A 26,152-nucleotide genomic window follows, 5' to 3' on the forward strand; every position below is an offset into this window, starting at 1 on the left:
GGTTGAGGTTTCTCTCCTGCTCGGACAAAGGCAATTGTGTTCTTGGTTGGGTGTTGCCACTTACTGGTGCAGATGGTGTCTGCTATTGCCCGCAGGACCTGGTCGTGGCGCCACTGATACCTGCCATCTCCCAAGGCCTTTGGGCAACAGTTGAGGATGTGTTCTAATGATCCTCTTTTCTGACAGAGCTGGCACACAGGTGCGTCTATCAGGCCTTAGGTGAACAAGTTAGCAGGGTTTGGGAGGACATCATACACTGACTGGATCAATAACTTAAACTGGTGCGGCTCCGCTTTCCAGAGTTCGGTCCATGGGACCTTGCGGCCAGCTGTGTGCTCCCACTTGGTCCAAGCCCCCTGCTTGCTCATTCCCACCACTCTGCTGAAGCGAACCTCCTCCACCTCGGCGCGAACCTCCTCTTGGACAAGCTTTCGCCTTTCCTTTCCTCTGGCTCTGCTGTAGCTTGGTTTTGTGTTGCTACCCAGCCCAGCCCGACCAATAGCCATGGTTCCCACAAGGGTGCTGTGCCGCAGCCTCGCCTCCGCCTGCTCCACTGCATCCCGGGCACGCTACTTCCTTCCTTTTCTGACCTCCACACCTGCTGAAGATACTTTCCCATCAGCAGAATCTCTGTAGAGCAGGACTTCTCTGGCCTGGGAAACCTTGAACTCCTCTGCCAGACTAATGAAAGGAAGCTACAACTTGGTGTTGTGCCCAAACAAAGCAATGCTGCTTAGGCTCTGTGGCAGACCCAGCCACCTGCGCAGGGACGAGCTGATCTTCCTCTCAAAACCCTCCACGATTGTTATTGGGAATTCATACATCAGCAGCGGCCAGAGGAGATGAGGCAGGATGCCATGCTGATATATCCAGGCCTTGAACTTCCCCAGGAAGTCCTGACTTGTCCACAGCTGAGAGCCACATGTTGAGGTTATCGCTGATAGCTAGACGTGCAGCGGTATCCTTCACCTCGCCAGTGAAGAGCTTGCCCAGGGTTTTCACTGGCTTTTCTGACTCAGATGGAATTTGGGTGTCTGCCAGACTGAAGCGAAAGTGGTCGGTTACCCTTCCTTTCCTCAAGACCAAGGACCAAGAAGCAGACTTGAATCTCACTGAGTTCACCTTGTGGTGCGCTTTAATCCTGCCCTGAATGTGGCACTTAAGGTCTTTGTGACTGAATTACTGGGAGAATAAGCACACCTACTATTTCAATCAGAAAAAAACCATTTTATATCTAAATATTTTTCACCTCCTCTGATATGTACTAAAAGACAGTTTTCAGACATTTTTGACTTTGTGAATAAAAACATTTTGGTCCTAAAATAAACATTTAACATGGTTTATGTGTCGGTACACTTTTTTTTTTTTTTAACAGTATATCAAATTCAAACTACACTTTGATGTATTTTCATTAAATGTAAGATACAGAGTTTGAGATTTAAAAAAACTCCACAATCTGGGTCACCACTTGTTGTTTGCCAAAGCTCTGGTGAGAAGCTCTGACGTGTGCAAGTAATCAAAGAACACAAATGATACCCTGATACTTTGTTTACTACAGAATATAGTTTGTGATGTCAAGAAAAGAACTTTGAGAGAAAAAACTGTTTTTCTCTAACCAAGAACCTTTACCCGTAACGTGTGGAGTCCCCCAAGGTTCAATCTTGGGGCCGACTTTATTTAACATCTATATGCTCCCACTAGGACAAATCATGCAAAATAATAACATTGACCATCATTGCTATGCCGATGACACCCAAATCTATGTAGCGCTATCACCAAATGACTATCGCCCCATAGATCTTCTGTGCCAGTGCATTGAGCAAGTCAAACACTGGATGTGCCAAAATTTCCTACAACTAAATGAAGATAAAACTGAGATAATTGTTTTTGGTGCTAAAAAAGAAAGGTTTAAAGTCATCCAACACCTTCAATCACTGTCCCTGAAAACCTCAAATAAAGCCAGAAATCTTGGGGTTATTTTAGATTCTGATTTACATTTCGACAGTCACATCAAATCAGTAACAAAATCGGCCTACTATCACCTCAAAAATGTAAAAAGACTTAGAGGGCTCATGTCAGCTCAAGACTTAGAAAAACTTGTACATGCCTTTATTACCAGTAGGCTAGACTATTGTAATGGTCTCCTTGCAGGTCTTCCCAAAAAAACTGTCAGGCAGCTACAGCTTGTTCAGAACGCTGCTGCTAGAGTTCTAACAAAGACCAAAAAATGTGAGCACATTACACCAATTCTTAAATCCTTACATTGGCTCCCTGTACATCAGAGAATAGATTTCAAAATCCTCCTGCTCACATATAAATCACTACATGGTCTAGGGCCCAAGTATATCACTGATATGCTCCCACTATATACGCCCTCTAGATCACTAAGATCTTCTGAGACCAATCTGTTAGCGGTTCCAAGAGTAAACTCAAATCAAGGGAGATCATCATTCAGTCACTATGCAACACATAGCTGGAATAAACTTCCTGAAGATGTCAGACTCTCCCCAACTCTCACTACTTTTAAAACTAGACTGAAGACTTTTATGTTCACCTTAGCTTTCAGCTAAATCTTTTAATCTTTTAACTTTTAACGTCTGCACTGTTTTTATTTTTATTGTCTGCATTTTAATTTTGCTTTTATTTTCTTTCATTTCACTTTGTTGTCTGTGAAGCACTTTGAGTCTGCCTTGTGTATGAAAAGCGCTATACAAATAAAGTTGCCTTGCCTTGCCTTGCCTTACCCACCCACACTGCTGTAAATGTAGCGTAAAGATGTAGATAATGGCTTTCACTATGTAAAGCGCTTTGAGTCTCTAGAGAAAAAGCACTATATAAATATAATTGACTTCACTTCACATGACTGTAGCGTGGGTTACCTGTACTGTGGTAGTAGCTCAAGTAAACACAGCTGTTAGCATATATGACCGCCATCAAACATGGTGGAAATGTCTATTAGAAGTTCCTGCAGTAGGGATGCAACAATACTCTGCATGATCCTGCACTCGACTTGAATAAAAAAGTACAAAAAAAGTGATATTAATCAAGATTGAATGCTATGAAACAATTAATAGTGATCTTTTTTTTGCCATACCACCAAGCCCTTTTTCAATATTTATACAAATAATGGTGATGATTATTCTGGTCATAGTTGTGCAGCACCATGTGTAAGACTAGATCTCATATATGGACACTGTTTGTATCTATGTGGACAAAAATATATAGACACTGTTTGTATATATGTGGACAAAAATATATAGACACTGTTTGTATCTATGTGGACAAAAATATATAGACACTGTTTGTATATATGTGGACAAAAATATATAGACACTGTTTGTATCTATGTGGACATAAATATATAGACACTGTTTGTATCTATGTGGACAAAAATATATAGACACTGTTTGTATCTATGTGGACAAAAATATATGGACACTGTATCTATGTGGACAAAAATATATGGACACTGTTTGTATCTATGTGGACAAAAATATATGGACACTGTTTGTATCTATGTGGACAAAAATATATAGACACTGTTTGTATATATGTGGACAAAAATATATAGACACTGTTTGTATCTATGTGGACAAAAATATATAGACACTGTTTGTATCTATGTGGACAAAAATATATAGACACTGTTTGTATATATGTAGACAAAAATATATAGACACTGTTTGTATATATGTAGACAAACATATATAGACACTGTTTGTATCTATGTGGACAAAAATATATGGACACTGTATCTATGTGGACAAAAATATATGGACACTGTTTGTATCTATGTGGACAAAAATATATGGACACTGTTTGTATCTATGTGGACAAAAATATATAGACACTGTTTGTATCTATGTGGACAAAAATATATGGACACTGTTTTTATCTATGTGGACAAATATATATAGACACTGTTTGTATCTATGTGGACAAAAATATATGGACACTGTTTGTATCTATGTGGACAAAAATATATGGACACTGTTTGTATCCATGTGGACAAAAATATATGGACACTGTTTGTATCTATGTGGACACAAATATATGGACACTGTTTGTATCTATGTGGACAAAAAGGGACGTTACGTCTTATCGCCATCACATGCCATCTTGCAAAATTCTTAAATTTTTTAAATTTGTTTATCTCACACGTCCTAAGGTGCTATTTTGCACAATTTTCACATTTATTTGTATTTATTTATATTACTTTGTTTATAATGCTTGTGTTGCACATTTAATTTCTACTTGAGGTACATTAAACACCGTTTTCATTTTGAGTGTGTTGCTTGTGTTTTTTTAAATAAACAACTTGGTTAAGCATTTCGGTACAGGTCCTTTTTGAGCACATTTTAAAGTACGGTGATAATAATAATAATAACCATGATAATACATGATCGTTCCGTGACATCCCACAACTACTGTACTTCTTGATGACAACTTCAACTTGATGTTGCATTCATGGTTCTTGCCAAAGCTCATAGTTATTGAAACTGCCACTATAATTCCACATGTCCCTGAAGTTTAGCTGCTTCCCAAATAAAGTCATAATAATCATGTATCTGTGTACATATGAAACTGGTGGCCCTCAGCTTCCAAAGGCTTGCTGACCCCTGGTCATGTTGAGGGACGATAGGAGGGAAACCTCATCATCCATTTTGGCAATATGCCTTTCTCCTCCGTGTGTCGTAATGATGCTTGACATCTTCAGTGTTTCAATGAAAAAGAACACAAAAATGTAATTCAATAGTGTTACCTTTTAAACTGTGCAAAAAGCAGATGATTAAAGGGTTTCCTAATGACTCTTTCCCCTTTTTCCTTCTGTCTAGCTACGGTGTTGAAGACAGAGCCTGGTTCCCTCCCAGAAGGAAAAGTGACAATCAAACTGGAAAGTAATGACACAATACTTGTTGTGGATGAGGACGATATTGAAAAGGTGAGTGTGTTCACATACAAGAATGATACCCATCAAGGTCTTCATACAGTCACAGAAGAAATGTAGTCTTATTAACCTTTTATATAACAGCCATCTGTTAAATGCAAAAGTGCAATCTGTACAGTAATCTATTTATTTATATCTGCACCTTATTGCTCTTTTATCCTGCACTACCATGAGCTAATGCAAATACATTTTGTTCTTATCTGTACTGCAAAGTTCAAATTTGAATGACAATAAAAGGAAGTCTAAGTCTAATGCGGCAAGGAGCGTTTTTACCAGTCTGGCGGCCGCTTAAATGAAAATGGGCTGCAATGATGCATGATGGTGAATAGATTGAGTTTCAATTGTTATTTGTAACGGCACACGCAAACATATTCACACAGCCCTTTGAGACTTTTGTGATTTAGGGCTATATAAATAAACATTGATTGATTGATTGATTGATTGATCTTTACTTAATTACCTGCTGTCACATTTCATTCTATCAACACAATATCATGATTGTCCCTCTGTTAAGAAACAAACACCATAGTCTTTCATACATCATCATGTCCATTGTCTTTCTCTTTATGTGCTGCCATCTCACTTCCTCAGTCATATTCTGATCATGACATGCTATAATAAATACATGCTGTGATATTAGATGATCAAATGAACTGAAAATCTCATGTAAAAATATACAACATAAGGTGGCAGGAAGTATGTCAATAATTCCATTCAAATACAGCAAAATACACTGTATTGCCAAAAGTATTTGGCCAGCCATCCAAATGATGAGAATCGGGTGTCCTAATCACAGGTGTATCAAATCAAGCACTTAGGCATGAAGACTGTTTCTACAAACACTTGTGAAAGAATGGGCCGCTCTCAGTGATTTCCAGCGTCATAGGATGCCACCTGTGCAACAAATCCAGTCGTGAAATGTCCTCGCTCCTAAATATTCCAAAGTCAACTTTATTATAAGAAAAGTGAAGAGTTTGGGAACAACAGCAAGTCAGCCACCAAGTGGTAGGACAGGTAAACTGACAGAGAGGTCAGCATAGTGCAAAGACTTTCCAAATAATGCCAGAGTCTAATACATCTCTATGACTGTTGGCAGTGTAATCACATGCACTCCAAATAATGCCAGAGTCTAATACATCTCTATGACTGTTGGCAGTGTAATCACATGCACTCCAAATAATGCCAGAGTCTAATACATCTCTATGACTGTTGGCAGTGTAATCACATGCACTCCAAATAATGCCAGAGTCTAATACATCTCTATGACTGTTGGCAGTGTAATCACATGCACTCCAAATAATGCCAGAGTCTAATACATCTCTATGACTGTTGGCAGTGTAATCACATGCACTCCAAATAATGCCAGAGTCTAATACATCTCTATGACTGTTGGCAGTGTAATCACATGCACTCCAAATAATGCCAGAGTCTAATACATCTCTATGACTGTTGGCAGTGTAATCACATGCACTCCAAATAATGCCAGAGTCTAATACATCTCTATGACTGTTGGCAGTGTAATCACATGCACTCCAAATAATGCCAGAGTCTAATACATCTCTATGACTGTTGGCAGTGTAATCACATGCACTCCAAATAATGCCAGAGTCTAATACATCTCTCTATGACTGTTGGCAGTGTAATCACATGCACTCCAAATAATGCCAGAGTCTAATACATCTCTCTATGACTGTTGGCAGTGTAATCACATGCACTCCAAATAATGCCAGAGTCTAATACATCTCTATGACTGTTGGCAGTGTAATCACATGCACTCCAAATAATGCCAGAGTCTAATACATCTCTATGACTGTTGGCAGTGTAATCACATGCACTCCAAATAATGCCAGAGTCTAATACATCTCTATGACTGTTGGCAGTGTAATCACATGCACTCCAAATAATGCCAGAGTCTAATACATCTCTATGACTGTTGGCAGTGTAATCACATGCACTCCAAATAATGCCAGAGTCTAATACATCTCTATGACTGTTGGCAGTGTAATCACATGCACTCCAAATAATGCCAGAGTCTAATACATTTCTATGACTGTTGGCAGTGTAATCACATGCACTCCAAATAATGCCAGAGTCTAATACATCTCTCTATGACTGTTGGCAGTGTAATCACATGCACTCCAAATAATGCCAGAGTCTAATACATCTCTATGACTGTTGGCAGTGTAATCACATGCACTCCAAATAATGCCAGAGTCTAATACATCTCTATGACTGTTGGCAGTGTAATCACATGCACTCCAAATAATGCCAGAGTCTAATACATCTCTCTATGACTGTTGGCAGTGTAATCACATGCACTCCAAATAATGCCAGAGTCTAATACATCTCTATGACTGTTGGCAGTGTAATCACATGCACTCCAAATAATGCCAGAGTCTAATACATCTCTATGACTGTTGGCAGTGTAATCACATGCACTCCAAATAATGCCAGAGTCTAATACATCTCTATGACTGTTGGCAGTGTAATCACATGCACTCCAAATAATGCCAGAGTCTAATACATCTCTATGACTGTTGGCAGTGTAATCACATGCACTCCAAATAATGCCAGAGTCTAATACATCTCTATGACTGTTGGCAGTGTAATCACATGCACTCCAAATAATGCCAGAGTCTAATACATCTCTATGACTGTTGGCAGTGTAATCACATGCACTCCAAATAATGCCAGAGTCTAATACATCTCTATGACTGTTGGCAGTGTAATCACATGCACTCCAAATAATGCCAGAGTCTAATACATCTCTCTATGACTGTTGGCAGTGTAATCACATGCACTCCAAATAATGCCAGAGTCTAATACATCTCTATGACTGTTGGCAGTGTAATCACATGCACTCCAAATAATGCCAGAGTCTAATACATCTCTATGACTGTTGGCAGTGTAATCACATGCACTCCAAATAATGCCAGAGTCTAATACATCTCTCTATGACTGTTGGCAGTGTAATCACATGCACTCCAAATAATGCCAGAGTCTAATACATCTCTATGACTGTTGGCAGTGTAATCACATGCACTCCAAATAATGCCAGAGTCTAATACATGTCATGTGTATGGAAGCAAAGAAGTGATCTTTACCTGGGTTACAGGTTTGACTGTATACAGTTCTCAACGCATCTCTTCATGTTTTCTAAATTGGCATCGGGTATGTTGCTGTTAATGTTTTCAAAGTTATATTTCAAATAGAATTCAAGCTACGTAGACAGTGGGTTCTGTATCTCAATTTTTGTAGGTTATCAATTTCAAAAGGTTGGCTCTTTGCTTGAAAGTACAGTGTCACTGCTTCAGAAATGTTTCTTTGACTTCAGCTCCTTTGTTGTATATCGTCAATTCTGCCTCAAGGGGTGGACAAGGGTATTACCATTGTGTACCCTGAGAAGTCCATTTTCTGGGCGGCCAAACAATGGTTAAAAACATGATTTGTGTGCTCTAGCGCTTGAGAATGGTTAAATAAACTTTTAGAGAACTTGAACTACTCATTATAACCACAAACAAGGTAATGGCAGGCAGCACTGTGTAAAGGTAAACAATGCACACCTAAAGTAGTTCAACATATTTGAGCACTTACAGAAAGAGACATGGAGGAACTTAAGAGGATTGGTTTGTCTAACTGAGCTGTTCTTCCCAGGCCAACCCTCCATCGTACGATCGCTCTCAAGATCTGGCTTCTCTGCTCTACCTAAATGAATCCAGTGTGATCCACTGCTTGAGGCAGCGCTATGGAGGAAACCTTATCCACTCCTATGCTGGATCCAACATGGTGATCATAAACCCCCTCAGTACTCCCTCCATGTATTCAGAGAAGGTAAGTTTGACAGACATGTTTCTGTTCATGATTTATTACAGAGGAGACAGGTGGTGTAAAACATATAACAAAGGAGCACACATGTGAGTAGGGATTTCAACCCTCTCATTTGCATTTTTCCCCTAAAATAAAATTCAAACAAAGTGGATCAAACTACTAAGATTTTTGAGCATCAAGCAGTCTCCTACAAGGTGTGAAGGTGCACTCTGCTGACACTGCAGATCTGTGCCCCGCATTGATTGATTGATTGAAGCTTTTATTACTAGATTGCACAGTACAGTACATATTCCGTACAATTGACCACTAAATGGTAACACCCCAATAAGTTTTTCCACTTGTTTAAGTCGGGGTCCACGTACATCAATTCATGGTACAAATAAATACTATCATCATAATACAGTCATCACACAAGTTCATCATCAGAGTATATATTGAATTATTTACATTATTTACAATCCGAGGGGTGGGATGAGGAGGGTTTGGTTGATATCAACACTTCAGTCATCAACAATTGTATCATCAGAGAAATGGACATTGAAACAGTGTAGGACTGACTTGGTAGGATATGTACAGCAAGTAGTGGACATAGAGAGTTCAGAAAGCATAACAACGAGTATATACATTTGATTATTTACATTTGATTATTTACAATCCGGGGAGGTGGCATGAAATTAAATCCAACCTAAATTCTGAACAAAACACTTTTTGACAATTAATGTGACTTCTGTCGAGACGTTTTAAGGAGGAGATATATATAAGCTTGTGGATGGCTACCAAAAGCGCCTTATTGCAGGTCAACTTGCCAAGGGACATGTAAGCAAATATTAACATTGCTGTATGTATACTTTTGACCCTCACATTTTCAGTAGACACATAATAAATTCATAAAAGAAGCATGAATGTTTTTTGTGAGCAAACAAGTATGTGCTCCAATCACTACATCACAACAAAATAAGAGTTGTAGAAATGATTGACAGCCATGACATGATGTTCTTTACAAGTGTATGTACACTTTTGATCGCGACTGTAAGTGATCAATCAAAAATTTCTTTATTGAGCAAACACTACACATGAATTGTAAGTGCCAGGTCATTGCCTAATCAATGTTATTAACAGCATGTTTTGAAGGTTAGCTTGTAGCTAACAGTGCAGCAGAGTTAAGAGAGGTAAATGCTGACATGTTTTCAATCATCTAGATTCCATAAGTGCAAATAAAAACTCTGTAATGATATATTTTACAGAAAAAAAGTTAGAAGAATGTACACTTTATTCCATGCTTGTGCTATTTATTGTGCAAAATGTGAATGTTGAACTCAATTTGATCTCTAAAAGGTGATAATGTCTGAAATTATTTCAAGTGCAGCGCTTTCAAAATGAAGACAAAATGTATATTTTTTTCCTCCGCTGTATACTTTTTGTGTCAAATGCACCTGTCTTCAACACTGTCCACACCTGTCACCATTTAATAACAGTCTTAAGCTCACGTTGAGTGAAATGAAGTGCTCAGTTGTTCTTTTATGTTAGAGTTTCAATTTGGCGTGGTCATGAAGCTGTGTGCCCAAACACATTGGCCTGTGGTGTGGGCGGTAGCGTGGTTTAAGTAATGTGCTTTCTTTTGAAATGTTAATACCCCTGACGACCTCATGGCTGCCAAAATCTCCATGGTAATTACAGTTTGATGAAGTGTGCTGCCCTAATGTGAACGTGGAGTGATGGCTTCTCAATGTAACGCACTAAGGCAAGCGCAATATAAATCTAATCCCTTATTTTTATTATTAATGCCATTATTTGTCTGAAAATGTTGGGCCTAAATAATGCTGAATGGTAAATGGCCTTCACTTTTCTCACTTCTAGTGGAACTTGAAGCACCTTTTACACTGTCCTCTCCCACTATGATGAATGGAATATAGTCATTAGAAGATGACACAGAGTTTCAAAGCCAGTGGGGTTAATATCTTGCTCAAGGTTACCTTGGGGCAGGTTAGACTTTAAACCAACAACCTGCTGGATTGAGAGATAACCTGAACTACAACTAAACCTATTGACATCTTCTTGTCCCTGTCAGGTGATGCTCATGTTTAAAGGCTGTCGTCGCGAGGACTCAGCTCCTCACATCTACTCTGTGGCCCAGTCAGCCTACCGTAATCTTCTCACCACAAGGCAGGATCAATCCATCGTGCTACTGGGAAAGTCCGGCAGTGGAAAAACCACCAACTGCCAGCACCTTGTCCAGTACTTGGCGTCTATTGCTGGCAGCACCGGCAAAATCTTCTCCGGTAAGCTGTAGCACAAGCACACACAATATTAATCCACCATCATATTCAAAATGTTAGGTTACTTTGGTATGTCCCAGTTGACTGAGAGCGAGAATGAAGTGAGATCACAGAAGCTCTATTGCTCTCACGTCACAACAATTGTCTTTGTAGTCTCAATCTAGAACCATCGTCACCTTTTTCTTCCTTGTTTTAACCTGAGCTCTTCCTCTTTGACTTAATAAGAGACAAAATGCTAATCAAACATAAGTAGAAACATGTCATTATAATTCATGCATCACCATAGCAACTTTATAACATGACCCTGTCCATCGTCCCTCACCACGTCACACTTCAAACATTGTGGATTCTCAAAATTGCTGTGTGCTTTTGGCCTAAATTAGGCATTTTTAAGTGTAAAATGAGACCAAACCAATCAGAGCGAGCTGTTCAGTATTGTTGCCACTGATTGGTTCAGGCAAAGTTACAGGTGGGTGCTCACATTAGTCGTGCTGCTGGTGCTTTACCACTGCTCTCCAAACGTTACAAATGGCCATACTTTTATCCAACTGACCATTCTTTAAAAAGAAAATACAAACGTTGACCACACTTTAGTTAATATTCGGGGGTGCATTGTTTGTAAACTCTTTCTGTGCTGTTTGCCATATAGTGCTGTGTCTTAAGTCCAAAGCCATACTCTCGTATTACATCATCACAGAAGTCTCGCAAGATTCCAGCAGCAATATTTTGTATCAGATCTACAATCAACCCATTCATGACTATCCAAGCAGACATCCACCCATCCATACTACATATAGATCCATCCAGAGGTCCGCCAAACCATGTGTGTACCTCTAAAGTTCAAATCGCTTATTGTTTTGTACCGATTCATTTTTACGCCCCAAATGTATATATATATATATATATATATATATATATATATATATATATATATATATATATATATATATATATATATATATATATATATAATATGTGTATATGTATATACACGTATATGTATACATTATGTCAGGAAAAAACACAGAGGCTATGTCGTCCCTACAAGCCTGTTTCGTAGGTTTCTCTGTTCTTCAGGGGATTTTATACACGTATATATATATACAAACCCCAAAAGCAGTGAAGTTGTCATGTTGTGTAAATGGTAAATAAAAAGAGAACACAATGATTTGCAAATCCTTTTCAACTTATATTCAATTGAATAGACTGCAAAGACAAGATACTTAACGTTCAAACTGGAAAACAATTATACTGCAAATATTAGCTCATTTGGAATTTGATGCCTCCAACATGTTTCAAAAAAGCTGGCACAAGTGGCAAAAAAGACTGAGAAAGTTGAGGAATCCTCATCAAAGACTTATTTGGAACATCCCACAGGTGAACAGGCTGTTTGGGTAGTGACTGCACATGTTTGGGTAGTGACTGCACATGTTTGGGTAGTGACTGCACATGTTTGGGTAGTGACTGCACATGTTTGTGTAGTGACTGCACATGTTTGGGTAGTGACTGCACATGTTTGTGTAGTGACTGCACATGTTTGGGTAGTGACTGCACATGTTTGGTTAGTGACTGCACATGTTTGGGTAGTGACTGCACATGTTTGGGTAGTGACTGCACATGTTTGGGTAGTGACCACTATTTTGTTTGCATGGGTGTATCATATTCCCTCAGTAATGATGTTGATGGTGCAGTTGATGCTGTCAATGCAGCTTGGAGTACTCTTCAATGCAAACTAAGAAGTAATGATGTTGATGGTGCAGTTGATGCTGTCAATGCAGCTTGAAGTACTCTTCAATGCAAACTAAGAAGTAATGATGTTGATGGTGCAGTTTATGCTGTCAATGCAGCTTGAAGTACTCTTCAATGCAAACTAAGAAGTAATGATGTTGATGGTGCAGTTGATGCTGTCAATGCAGCTTCAATGCAATCATACTGACACACTTCTCTGCTGCATGTCTTAATCATTTCAATACGCACTTGTCACTCCAAACATTGCAAGAGTAAAAATAGGGTTCCATTACAATTAGACTTAGACAAACTTTATTGATCCTCAAGGGAAATGGTTCCACACAGTAGCTCAGTTTCAAAGGATGGAAAGGGTAAGGGTGGAAAGGATAATGCAGGTATTAAGTAGACTAATAGTTTTATTATAAGATATATGTAATATTTACATATTATATATACAGTATATAGTGCTTTTATCATAGCACTGTTACTGGTATTGATATATCTTAATTTTCCTGAGGAATCAATAAAGTACTATCCCTCTATTGTTCCATACATTGTTTTTCCATCTTCTCTCTGAACTCTATACCCTCCACCTTAATTGAACTTAACTTATCTGTCCACAAGCATTGGAGGCAGGCGGCAGCCTCAACAGTGAATCTTTGTTCTGTTAGAGATGACTTCTTTAAAGTGCACGCTCTGGTGAGGGTTAGTTGTTTATTATTTCCTTGTACAACATGCATGGCTCCAAAAGTCTCATTCCTGGAAGTCACTTTTGTTTTGAATTGGCACCATATGGATAGGAGTGGCTTAACATGACTTGCTCTTTAGGAATACTTCATGAAATATAATATATTTCTTTTGACATGTTACTCAGCGGAGAAGTGGCAAGCAGTCTACACCATCCTTGAGGCTTTTGGCAACACTTCTACCTCCATGAACACCAACGCCAGCCGTTTCTCACACATAGTGTCGCTTGACTTTGACCAAGCAGGGCAGGTGGCTTCTGCCTCCATTCAGGTAAGAAGACATTCCTTGGCTTCTGAACCAGTTCCGTTCCTAGACTGTGATGTCAGTCGAGTTTTAATCGTACACCTAATTTGTAGTCAAATACTCACACTGCACACATGAAAGATATATACAATACAGCAATAATTGGTTGCAGCTTGTACTGAATGTGCATTACTCCAAGTCTCCATGTCTGATTTAACCAAACTTTCAAGAGAATATAGGACCCACTTTCTGTCAAACTGTCAAAAACCCATCAATCAAAATGATTTATGACCTACATGCCCCGCCTTCTGACATCCTGTGTGATAAGTAGGTCACTGACAGTGTGATTTAACCCATCATGTATTTTACAGACCAGACTTAGACACACTTTATTGATCCACAAGGGAAATGTCTCATTGTTCATCATTTGTCAGTTGTTTAGAAAACAATCATCTATATATTTGATTTAACAGGAAAGTGTATGTGAACTATACAACGCGTCTTCATCTTCGTCCTCTTTGTTGGAACTCTGACAAAATGAAGAGGGTGCTATGTTAGAAGGATAGAAGAATGTCTTGTTCTACCATGAGGGTTTGTGTGGGCTCACCCTTTTCCCTGCTGTCAGTTCACAGTTGAAAAAAAGAAATGAGGAAAAGAGGTGTCCTGTTTATTTGTAATAAAGTCATTGTAATGTGTGGCTGCTGTTGAAAGAGATAAACAATGGAAGGTTTGTAGCACAGGTTAGCCATATAACTTAGCACCAATGCTTGTGTGTCCCAACCTTCAATCCTCACAGCACCAAGAGTTGTAACTCCAGCGACATTGAGTATTGTAAATCACACCATATATACCGTATTTTCGGAGTTTAAATCGCTCCAGAGTATAAGTCGCACCGGCCAAAAATGCATAATAAAGAGGGAAAAAAACATATATAAGTCGCACTGGAGTATAAGTCACATTTTTGGGGGAAATGTATTTGATAAAAGCCAACAGCAAGAATAGACATTTGAAAGGCAATTTAAAATGTGTAAAGAATAGTGAACAACAGGCTGAATAAGTGTACGTTATATGAGGCATAAATAACCAACTGCTATGTTAACCTCACTAAGGCTGAAACGACGCGTCGACGTAGTCGACGTCATCGGTTACGTAAATACGTCGACGCCGTTTTTGTGCGTCGACGCGTCGCATAATGACGTCACACTACCGTCATGGCGAAGCGCAAAGCAGACGATCAAAGAAGACGATGCGAGCGGTGCGAGCGGTGCGAGCGAGGGGGGAAAAGCATGCCAAAAGTGTGGGAGTACTTCAATAAACGGCCTAATAATGTTGTTGTATGCACACTGTGTCGAGCGGAAATGGCCTATCATAGCAGCACAACGGCTATGAACGAACATTTGAAAAGAAAACCATCAACTAGTCAATCGTCCGCGCGAGCATACGTTGTCATCATTACACAAAAACATGAATGTGCCATTTGTATCTGCTAGGGGTGTAACGGTACGTGTTTTGTATTGAACCGTTTCGGTACGGGGCTTTCGGTTCGGTACGGGGGTGTACCGAACGAGTTTCTAAGCTAAAGTCTTAACAAGCTGCTTTGCTCCGTCTGCCTCTGTCTCAGCACGCAGCATTGTCCCACCCACACAACCATCTGATTGGTACACACGAAGCATTATCAGCCAATCAGCAGTGCGTATTCAGAGCGCATGTAGTCAGCGCTTCAGGGTGGAGCAGATAGGTGTTTAGCAGGTGAGCATCAGGCAGCGGACTCTCCCCAAATGATAATAAACACCTCCCAGTCAACTACTACTAACATCACTATGAGCCCGTTGACCTTCTAGAAACTTAAACTGCAGCTCAGCTCGCTCGAAATCCTGGCTTGAGGTGAAGGCTAATTAGCTCTCAGTTCCAGCCACATCGACCCCTTCTGAGCGCCTATTTTCAGCTGCTGGGAATATTATAAACAAGAAAAGAACCAAACATGTACACATGCTAACCTTTCTTCATTACAACTGTTAGACACTCACTGGAATGAGTAGAATTGGTTATTGTGTACTGTGTTGGACTGGATGTTTATTTTGCACATTTTAAAAGCAATATTTAATGTTTACAGTACTCCAGAATATTTAGATTGGCACTTTTTTGTATTGGATGTTTATCTTTATTTTTGCACATTTTAGCAAATAAGCAATACTTTCACTTTTGTTGAAATGTTTACACTGTTGTTACAGAATATTTCGTTTTGCACTTTTTTGTATTGGATGTTTATCTTTATTTTTGCACATTTTAAAGCAAAATAAGCAATACTTTTACTTTTGAAATGCTTATACTATTGCAGAATATTAAGATTTGCACTGGATGTTGACTTTTATATTTGCACATTAAAAAGCAAATAAGCTACTTTTAATTTTGTTAAATGTTAAAAGTTTTAAATGTTTACATTGTTACAGAATATTTAGTCATGTTGTTGTCAATGTTGACTGAGTGGCCATACTTCTTTTTTTTTGTAAATAAAAGCCATGCCTTTTGAAAAAACGGGCCTACATTTATTTTTTCATCTTCATTTTGAATAAAAAAATAATCGGCAAAAGGAAAAAATAATCTATAGATTAATCGAAAAAAAAATCTATAGATTAACCGATTAATCGAAAAAATAATCTATAGATTAATCGATAGAAAAATAATCGTTAGCTGCAGCCTTAAACCTCACATATTATGGTAAGAGTCATTCAAATAACTATAACATATAGAACATGCTATACGTTTACTGTCACTCCTAATCGCTAAATCCCATGAAATCTTATACTTCTAGTCTCTTACGTCAATGACATCAATAATATTATTGGATATTTTACGCTAATGTGTTCATCATTTCACACATAAGTCGCTCCTGAGTATAAGTCGCACCCCCGGCCAAACTATGAAAAAAACTGCGACTTAAAGTCCGAAAAATACGGTACTTATCACACAGGATGTCAGAAGGCGGGGCTTAGAGCTCATAAATCATTTTGATTGATGGGTTTTTGACAGTTTGACAGAAAGTGGGTCCTATTTTCTCTCATTCACTTTCTTTATTTGTTGCGCTGCCTCAGTCCACCTCATGCTTGTGTGTGTGTGTGTGTGTGTGTGTGTGTGTGTGTGTGTGTGTGTGTGTGTGTGTGTGTGTGTGTGTGTGTGTGTGTGTGTGTGTGTGTGTGTGTGTGTGTGACTAATAATTGTTCTTCCTGTCTCTCTGTAGGCAGCCTCCTCACTCACTCACTCACTCACTCACTCACTCACTCACCAGCTACTTTATTTTTACACCTTGCGCAGTAACTCCTTCTGGAAATATTCTTTTGTTAATGGTCCAAAATGAAAACAAACTTACGAGAGTGCGTTCGCCACCACAAAATGTCGACACCACCTGTACCACGTCACAAATGGGGGAGAAAAAAAAAGAAATTGAATTGAAATAATGTTTTCTGCTTTATTCTGCTTAGACAATGCTTTTGGAGAAAATGAGGGTGAGCAGACGACCAGAAAATGAGTCAACCTTCAACATTTTTTACTACATGATGGATGGGGCTGACAACACCCTGAGGTAATTATAATCACATGGCAATAACTACTGACAATAGTACAATTCTATCTATGTTTGGACCTTATTAGTTACCTTGACTTTAAATGCCCCAGCTGACAAGTGTTTTGGGATATGAGCTAGTTCTTATGCTTAAAGTTGCAAGACAAAATGTGTGTTACAAGCTAGTTGGTGTAGTGAATGCCCCAGTCAACCCTCTAAGATTTGATCTTACGAGCTACTAACACTGATAATGATCTCTTGCTAGAGATCAACTTAACTTACTTTTTCCAACCATGGAAAGAAAGGAAGTAAGTGCTGAGAAGAAGAAGTGGATGATATTCATTGAATTAAAGATAGATTGAAAAACTGGACTGAGCATGTGGCAAAACATTTCAAGCGCAGCACTGATTTGATAACGCCAGCCAAAGACGTTAATCGTCGGCAATTTATCCATAAAAATGTGGAGAAGCTGCTGATGGTGTGTTTGACAGCTTGGAAGGACATACCGTAGAAGTCCACTCTCCAAAGTCAATGCTATTTTATGTCACTCTGTCAGGAAACACTGAATGAAAGGAGCTCTGCATCAATTTATAGTTTTGGGCTATTTGGGCACTTTGGCACTCCAGATCACTGGCTTGAATACCTGGTGGGAGTGGGAGAAACTCATTCCTCAAGAAACCCCAATGGTGAGCTTCAAACCACAGCGACATGGGCAGACAAAAAGGTTTTTGCTGCAACAAAAGCAGAGCAGAAGGATGTGGAAGTCAGTGGAGTGGAGAAGAGGAAGTATTTGCTAGTCTGGATCAAAACTCTTTGAAAAAGTGAGGAAGAATACTTCACTATTGCGCTAACAAATGGATAGAATGGAAGAAAAAGTGATTGGACCAGAAGAGGAATGGAATGTTTTAAAGAAGCAAAATGATGAAAAAGATCACGTTTGATCCCAAATGATGTCAGATCCAGGAAGTAGAAGAGTGATTATGACTGGCCTTCAGATGCCTAATGGCCAACTTCCTACAATCAAAGGGGGGATGTCAACAACATCAACATGAATTCCAATGTCTAGCAGGAATAAGTTGATATCATAAAGTTAAGCAAGGTGGTTTTGCTGAGGCAGCGAGTCAAGCTGAAGGGAACAAACATCATTGAGCATCTGACAAAACAAAAGTTGTGCAGTTAGGAAAGCAGTGGAAAATTCAGGGCACTTGGAACGCCAACTGTAAAATGTACTGTACATCATGCTAAATGGAGGACTGGAAGAAGCCAAAGTACTTCTCAAAGACTGGACAAATACTGAAGATGACCACTACAAAAGACTTGTTGCAGCCGAAGTCAACAAGAACATAGTCTACATACCTAACATTCATTGATGAATGTATCTACATAACCACTTTGTCTGCTATGCCCTGGGAAACTATGCAATTCTACCCAGTTGCTCTAAAAAATATTTATTTCAAAGCAATAATTATGATCCGTTAATAATGTGCCTGATTTACTAAAGGTTTGCGTGTACTAAAACACCTGCAAACTTGATAGCACACGCAAAGTTGATCGCCTTCACCTGACAAGATGAGACACAGCTTTGTCGATGTATTCTTCCGGAGTCTTTTCTCATAACTTGTAAACCAGATCATCTCTTATGGAAAACAAACAAACAAAAAAAAGTCTTATTCAAGAGTCAAAATCCACAAAGTCCTCCTTCAAGAGTCATCGTTTATTAAGACGCATGTTTGATTTTTAAAGTGTAAATGCATCAAAATTGGAGCATGATCCGAGATAACAATCGCATGTAGGTTTTGATGAAAGTGATTTGTTATCAACTAAGGAGTCATCAATACTTGTGATGGACGTGAGAAAACAATGAATCTTTTCCTACAGCGCCAAAGATCTGAGACGGAAAGTTGATCCATAAAAGACTGGATTACCTTAGCATATCTTGATGCTGGGCTAGAGCGATTAAGCTGGGGATCCTTCCAACAGTTAAAGTAATATAAACATCAATCAATCAACCAATTCCTTTATTGTCATTGTCATAATAACACAAGTTATACAAGTCACTGAGCTTTGTCTAGCGGCATAATGTGCAGGTTGACCATACTTTGCATTAGCATTGTCAAGAAGAACAGTCAGATGTCTGAAGAGTGTAGCAGTCTCACAGCCTGGGAGACATTCTGGTGGTCCTGATGCGAAGAGATCTGTACCTTCTTCCGGAGGTTGGAGAGGCCATGTGTAATAATAGAAATAGCACAGTGACAAATCAGGGAGATTCAGAAAAAGGCTCTTTGAAAATGTAGTCATCCTCATAGTTGGGGGCATACACATTTACAAGGGGAGGGTTTGAAATATGATCAGTGGTGATAACATTCCTTTGAGAGTACAAAAGGAACCCATTTTTGTAGCAGAATAGCAGCACCCCTCCATTTACCCAAAAATGAAGATTGAAAGATGTGTCCTACCCATCCTCTGCTCAACTTCAAGTGGTCAGCAGCTTGAAGATGCAGAAAGATGACATGGTGTCGCTCCTTACTTGTCAAGATGCAGAAAGATGACATGGTGTCGCTCCTTACTTGTCAAGATGCAGAAAGATGACATGGTGTCGCTCCTTACTTGTCAAGATGCAGAAAGATGACATGGTGTCGCTCCTTACTTGTCAAGATGCAGAAAGATGACATGGTGTCGCTCCTTACTTGTCAAGATGCAGAAAGATGACATGGTGTCGCTCTTTACTTGTCAAGATGCAGAAAGATGACATGGTGTCGCTCCTTACTTGTCAAGATGCAGAAAGATGACATGGTGTCGCTCCTTACTTGTCAAGATGCAGAAAGATGACATGGTGTCGCTCCTTACTTGTCAAGATGCAGAAAGATGACATGGTGTCGCTCCTTACTTGTCAAGATGCAGAAAGATGACATGGTGTCGCTCCTTACTTGTCAAGATGCAGAAAGATGACATGGTGTCGCTCCTTACTTGTCAAGATGCAGAAAGATGACATGGTGTCGCTCCTTACTTGTCAAGATGCAGAAAGATGACATGGTGTCGCTCCTTACTTGTCAAGATGCAGAAAGATGACATGGTGTCACTCCTTACTTGTCAAGATGCAGAAAGATGACATGGTGTCGCTCCTTACTTGTCAAGATGCAGAAAGATGACATGGTGTCGCTCCTTACTTGTCAAGATGCAGAAAGATGACATGGTGTCGCTCCTTACTTGTCAAGATGCAGAAAGATGACATGGTGTCGCTCCTTACTTGTCAAGATGCAGAAAGATGACATGGTGTCGCTCCTTACTTGTCAAGATGCAGAAAGATGACATGGTGTCGCTCCTTACTTGTCAAGATGCAGAAAGATGACATGGTGTCGCTCCTTACTTGTCAAGATGCAGAAAGATGACATGGTGTCGCTCCTTACTTGTCAAGATGCAGAAAGATGACATGGTGTCGCTCCTTACTTGTCAAGATGCAGAAAGATGACATGGTGTCGCTCCTTACTTGTCAAGATGCAGAAAGATGACATGGTGTCGCTCCTTACTTGTCAAGATGCAGAAAGATGACATGGTGTCGCTCCTTACTTGTCAAGATGCAGAAAGATGACATGGTGTCGCTCCTTACTTGTCAAGATGCAGAAAGATGACATGGTGTCGCTCCTTACTTGTCAAGATGCAGAAAGATGACATGGTGTCGCTCCTTACTTGTCAAGATGCAGAAAGATGACATGGTGTCACTCCTTACTTGTCAAGATGCAGAAAGATGACATGGTGTCGCTCCTTACTTGTCAAGATGCAGAAAGATGACATGGTGTCGCTCCTTACTTGTCAAGATGCAGAAAGATGACATGGTGTCACTCCTTACTTGTCAAGATGCAGAAAGATGACATGGTGTCGCTCCTTACTTGTCAAGATGCAGAAAGATGACATGGTGTCGCTCCTTACTTGTCAAGATGCAGAAAGATGACATGGTGTCGCTCCTTACTTGTCAAGATGCAGAAAGATGACATGGTGTCGCTCCTTACTTGTCAAGATGCAGAAAGATGACATGGTGTCGCTCCTTACTTGTCAAGATGCAGAAAGATGACATGGTGTCGCTCCTTACTTGTCAAGATGCAGAAAGATGACATGGTGTCGCTCCTTACTTGTCAAGATGCAGAAAGATGACATGGTGTCGCTCCTTACTTGTCAAGATGCAGAAAGATGACATGGTGTCGCTCCTTACTTGTCAAGATGCAGAAAGATGACATGGTGTCGCTCCTTACTTGGCTTTATAGAATGATTCACTTCCTTACAAGTACAACTAGTCAACCTAATGTTGTTGAATTATAGCAAAAGGCCACTATCAAATATACACGACACAAGAATGCAAATCTGTAGTAGAACTCTCGAGAAAAAAAATCAATCAAATAATAATAAATATATGAATAACATGATAACTTTGAATGATGTAAACAAAAAGAATAACTACAAACAACCCCAACTCCAAAACACCCCCCCCCCCCCCCCCCCCCCCCCCCCACAAGAACAACCTTCACACCCAAGCAGCTGGGAAGAAAGAAAGTGAAATGTGAAGTGCACCATGGTACATGTTCAAGGAAAAAAGGCAATATAGTTACTACTTAGTATCAGCAAAGAGCACTTACAGTATATACACACTCAAATAGTAGTCATTTTGACTAAACGCACAAACAGTAACCATAGCTAATCATGGCGGACTTGGTAACAAACAACAAAGACAATTATTTTTAGGCTGATGAGGATTCACAACCTTATTCCTTTTGAAGCTGAATGAACAAAGGCTTAACTACTGCTTCTAGAAGCGAGCACAAAGAAGAGGGTGAGACGTTGCAGCAGACTGAAGCCGAAATCGACTTGAATCTGCAAACTTGTAATTTGAAGACAAGCTATTCCAACATAAATGGAGTGCTTACACCAAATAAACCAGGAAGCATCCCCAGCCAGCTGGACCAAAGAGACAACTGTCCATGGAATGAATCACTTTATATTGATGATGATACTCGCAGCACATCATGTGTGTATCATGACCGTTAGCATTCACTGTCTGGCTAGCTGTGTAGAAACAAAACATGAAATAATACTTGACAGATACTGTAATATGATTGTTCCTGTTTTTCACTTAGTACTGATTGGTGTTCAACACAGTGTTGTGTATTACAAACTCAAACGTATTTTGTGTTGTTGTGGAAGCTGGCTTATCTCTTGCCGTAGTTAGCTTCTATGGCTAATACTGTAGCACGCCGATGTCTTAGTACCCTAGAAAGAGAGTTCCTTAGCCTTCACTCTTACAATAACAATGTTGCTACAGTTGTGTTATTATACAGGTTACAGAATGTAAATGAAGTACGAGTGACGGTTTTTTAACACATTTTTAAAGTGATTTAGAGGTAGAATTAATTGCTCCCCTTAGCTGCATTGCTAGCTACCAAGAACAAGCCAAGTTTTACATGTTAGAAACTAACTTTTGTCTTTTTGTCTCTAATAAGTATTGTAAAAAATGCAGTTCCCTGTGACAGCAGCGATCAGCAAGCATGTTAATGTGCCTCTTACAGGTAGATGTTGATATTTTGCCTGTACTAGGTCCTCCAATCTCTTAGTCTGGTGGTGGATAGAGTGATCCGCAACGTCGTCGGGAAGACAAGTCCAAACTTCACGTTGGGACATGAATGTCACTTTTTCTTCAACTTAGCAAAGGCCGAAATAATGTCGGGAAACAATGGAAATTCTCTTGCCCATATAAGATAGCAGAGAAGACTCACCCACCCCTGGTAAAATCTGGTTCCGGACTTAAAAGGAAATGGCAGCCGGGGATGTTCACTGTCTTCAGGCCTAGCGAGCACCATCCAACATGGGCTTGTCGTCAAGCTTCAGCACATTTTGTAAAAACTGAGTGGTGAACTCAATGGGACGCGGGCCCTCACAGTCCTCAGGTAGGCCCACCACTCGGATATTACTCCACCTCCAATGGCCTTCCAGATGATGGCATTCTTTAGAGAAGAGATCTACGGTGGCAGTTAGCTTGTTAGACTTAGAGACTTACACTTCCTTTTATTGTCATTCAAATGTGAACTTTACAGTACAGATAAGAAGTTGCATTATCTGCTGGTAGTGCAGGATAAAAGAGCAATAAGGTGCAGATATAAATAAATAGATTACTGTACAGATAAATATATGCATCCAAGTTTATGGATGTACAGTATGTTGTATTATCTTTATATTCCAGCCACTTCATCCCTTTTTGGGGGGAATTGAGAGGATTATTATGATGCGTTCAAGAGTCTTACGGCCTGAGGGAAGAAGCTGTTATACAACCTGGAGGTTCTGCTACGGAGGCTGCGGAACCTCTTTCTAGAGTCCAGCAGTGAAAACAGTCCTTGGTGGGGGTGGGAGGAGTCTCTGCAGATTTTCTGAGCCCTGGTCAGGCAGCGGCTTTTTGCCATCTCCTGGATAGGAGGAAGAGGAGTCCTGATGATCCTCACCACTCTCTGGAGGGACTTCAAGTCTGAGGCACTGCAGGCTCCAGTCCAGACAGAGATGCACTTGTTCTCCATATTGCCTCTGTAGCTCTCTATAGTGCCTCTGTGGTTCTCTATAGTGCCTCTGTAGCTCTCTATAGTGCCTCTGTAGCTCTCTATAGTGCCTCTGTAGCTCTCCATAGTGCCTCTATGGCTCTCCATATTGCCTCTGTAGCTCTCTATAGTGCCTCTGTAGTTCTCTATAGCGCCTCTGTAGTTCTCTATAGTGCCTCTGTAGCTCTCTATAGTGCCTCTGTAGCTCTCCATAGTGCCTCTATGGCTCTCCATATTGCCTCTGTAGCTCTCTATAGTGCCTCTGTAGCTCTCTATAGTGCCTCTGTAGCTCTCTATAGTGCCTCTGTAGCTCTCTATAGTGCCTCTGTGGTTCTCTATAGTGCCTCTGTGGCTCTCTATAATGCCTCTGTGGTTCTCTATAGTGCCTCTGTGGCTCTCTATAGTGCCTCTGTAGTTCTCTATAGTGCCTCTGTGGCTCTCTATAGTGCCTCTGTAGTACTCTATAGTGCCTCTGTAGCTCTCTATAGTGCCTTTGTAGCTCTCTATAGTGCCTCTGTGGTTCGCTATAGTGCCTCTGTGGCTCTCTATAGCGCCTCTGTAGTTCTCTATAGCGCCTCTGTAGCTCTCTATGGCGCCTCTGTAGCTCTCTATAGTGCCTCTGTGGCACTCTATAGTGCCTCTGTGGCTCTCTATAGTGCCTCTGTGGCTCTCTATAGTGCCTCTGTAGCCCTCTATAGTGCCTCTGTGGTTCTCTATAGTGCCTCTGTGGCTCTCTATAGTGCCTCTGTGGTTCTCTATAGTGCCTCTTTGGCTCTCCATACTGCCTCTGTGGTACTCTATAGTGCCTCTGTGGCTCTCTATAGTGCCTTTGTGGCTCTCTATAGTGCCTCTGTAGTTCTCTATGGTGCCTCTGTAGCTCTCTATAGTGCCTCTGTAGTTCTCTATAGCGCCTCTGTAGCTCTCTATAGTGCCTCTGTAGCTCTCTATAGTGCCTCTGTGGCTCTCTATAGTGCCTCTGTAGTTCTCTATAGTGCCTCTGTGGCTCTCTATAGTGCCTCTGTGGCTCTCTATAGTGCCTCTATAGCTCTCTATAGTGCCTCTGTAGTTCTCTATAGTGCCTCTGTGGCTCTCTATAGTGCCTCTGTAGCTCTCTATAGTGCCTCTGTAGCTCTCTATAGTGCCTCTATAGCTCTCTAGTGCCTCTGTGGCTCTCTATAGCGCCTCTGTGGTTCTCTATAGCGCCTCTGTAGCTCTCTATAGTGCCTCTGTAGCTCTCTATAGTGCAGGGGTCTCAAACTCGCGGCCCGCGGGCCAAATGCGGCCCGCCGGACGCTAGTTTGAGGCCCCCGCCTTGATATGAAAGTTTAATGTTAGTGCGGCCCGCGCGAGTTTGACATGGATGCTGTATGGTATCATGTACCCAGAAATGACAGCTTAAAGCTGTGTGCACACCGGACACAATTGACACGATTTTGTCCCGCCCATACGCGAGCGAGCCCGCCTGTTTTGCTTTTTCTCTCATCATCCATGACTGAGATCACCACCATCACTGCGCTGTACTGCTCTGAAAGTCCGAAGCTCCGCTGTCATTTCTGGGTACATGATACCCTCTGGAGGCGTCACATTCTCCCTAGTTCTCCCTATAAACGTGCATTTTTTTCACACTGACAGGCTCAGATAGTTACAATAAGTGTCCGACAACATACTAGAAAGGAGAAATGAACGTATGTCTACCTTTAGCTTGAGATCGCTGTTTGTTGTTGTTCTGCTGCTGTGTGGACTAAAGGGGTGTTCACAGCAAAAGCGACAAAAATAATCGCAAAATACTCAAAAATACTCCCATGGTCAGTAAACGGCCGCCGGTAAACTGTGGGTTTTTCCCCCAGTTCTCTCCTTCAGTGCTGCTGCTCTGAGCCGGCTGCCTGCCAGCTAGCAGTGGTTCAGTCCTCCGGTCCAGTCCCGCGAAAAAAATAAACAACCTCCGGTCTGCATTGACTTTGTATGTAATCTCGTCGGTTTTCCCCCGGTTCTCTCCCTCCGAAACTCCCGGTCAGGTAAACCGCCAGCGAACTCCGGTCCAGTCCCATTCCCCCGGTCAGGGGAAGTTCACAGGGGATTCACCGGCTCTCTCCTCCCGGTCAGTAAACAGGGGATTCACCGGCTCTCTCCCTCCAGAGCCGGCTGCGAAACATAAACTCTCCTGGTCGTTAAACGGTTGTCGGTAAACTCTGTCTTCCATAAACTGCAGCGGGCACAGCAGCCTGCAGGACACCGCACAGGACCTGTGTGC

General features: G+C 40.6%; 1 protein-coding gene across 1 annotated transcript in view; it reads left to right on the forward strand.

The window, feature by feature from the left end:
* The window catches only part of LOC133659096 (unconventional myosin-XVIIIa-like), a 169,335-nt gene that overhangs the window by 30,103 nt on the left and 113,080 nt on the right, over positions 1–26,152 (forward strand). Inside the window, exons 5-9 of the mRNA XM_062061832.1 lie at positions 4,836–4,942; positions 8,603–8,779; positions 10,845–11,055; positions 13,655–13,797; positions 17,250–17,350. Coding sequence (XP_061917816.1) covers positions 4,836–4,942; positions 8,603–8,779; positions 10,845–11,055; positions 13,655–13,797; positions 17,250–17,350 — 739 coding nt within the window. The remainder of the gene's footprint in view (positions 1–4,835; positions 4,943–8,602; positions 8,780–10,844; positions 11,056–13,654; positions 13,798–17,249; positions 17,351–26,152) is intronic.

The sequence above is a fragment of the Entelurus aequoreus genome, linkage group LG10, assembly GCF_033978785.1.
Source record: "Entelurus aequoreus isolate RoL-2023_Sb linkage group LG10, RoL_Eaeq_v1.1, whole genome shotgun sequence".
In the NCBI taxonomy this organism is placed as follows: domain Eukaryota; kingdom Metazoa; phylum Chordata; class Actinopteri; order Syngnathiformes; family Syngnathidae; genus Entelurus; species Entelurus aequoreus.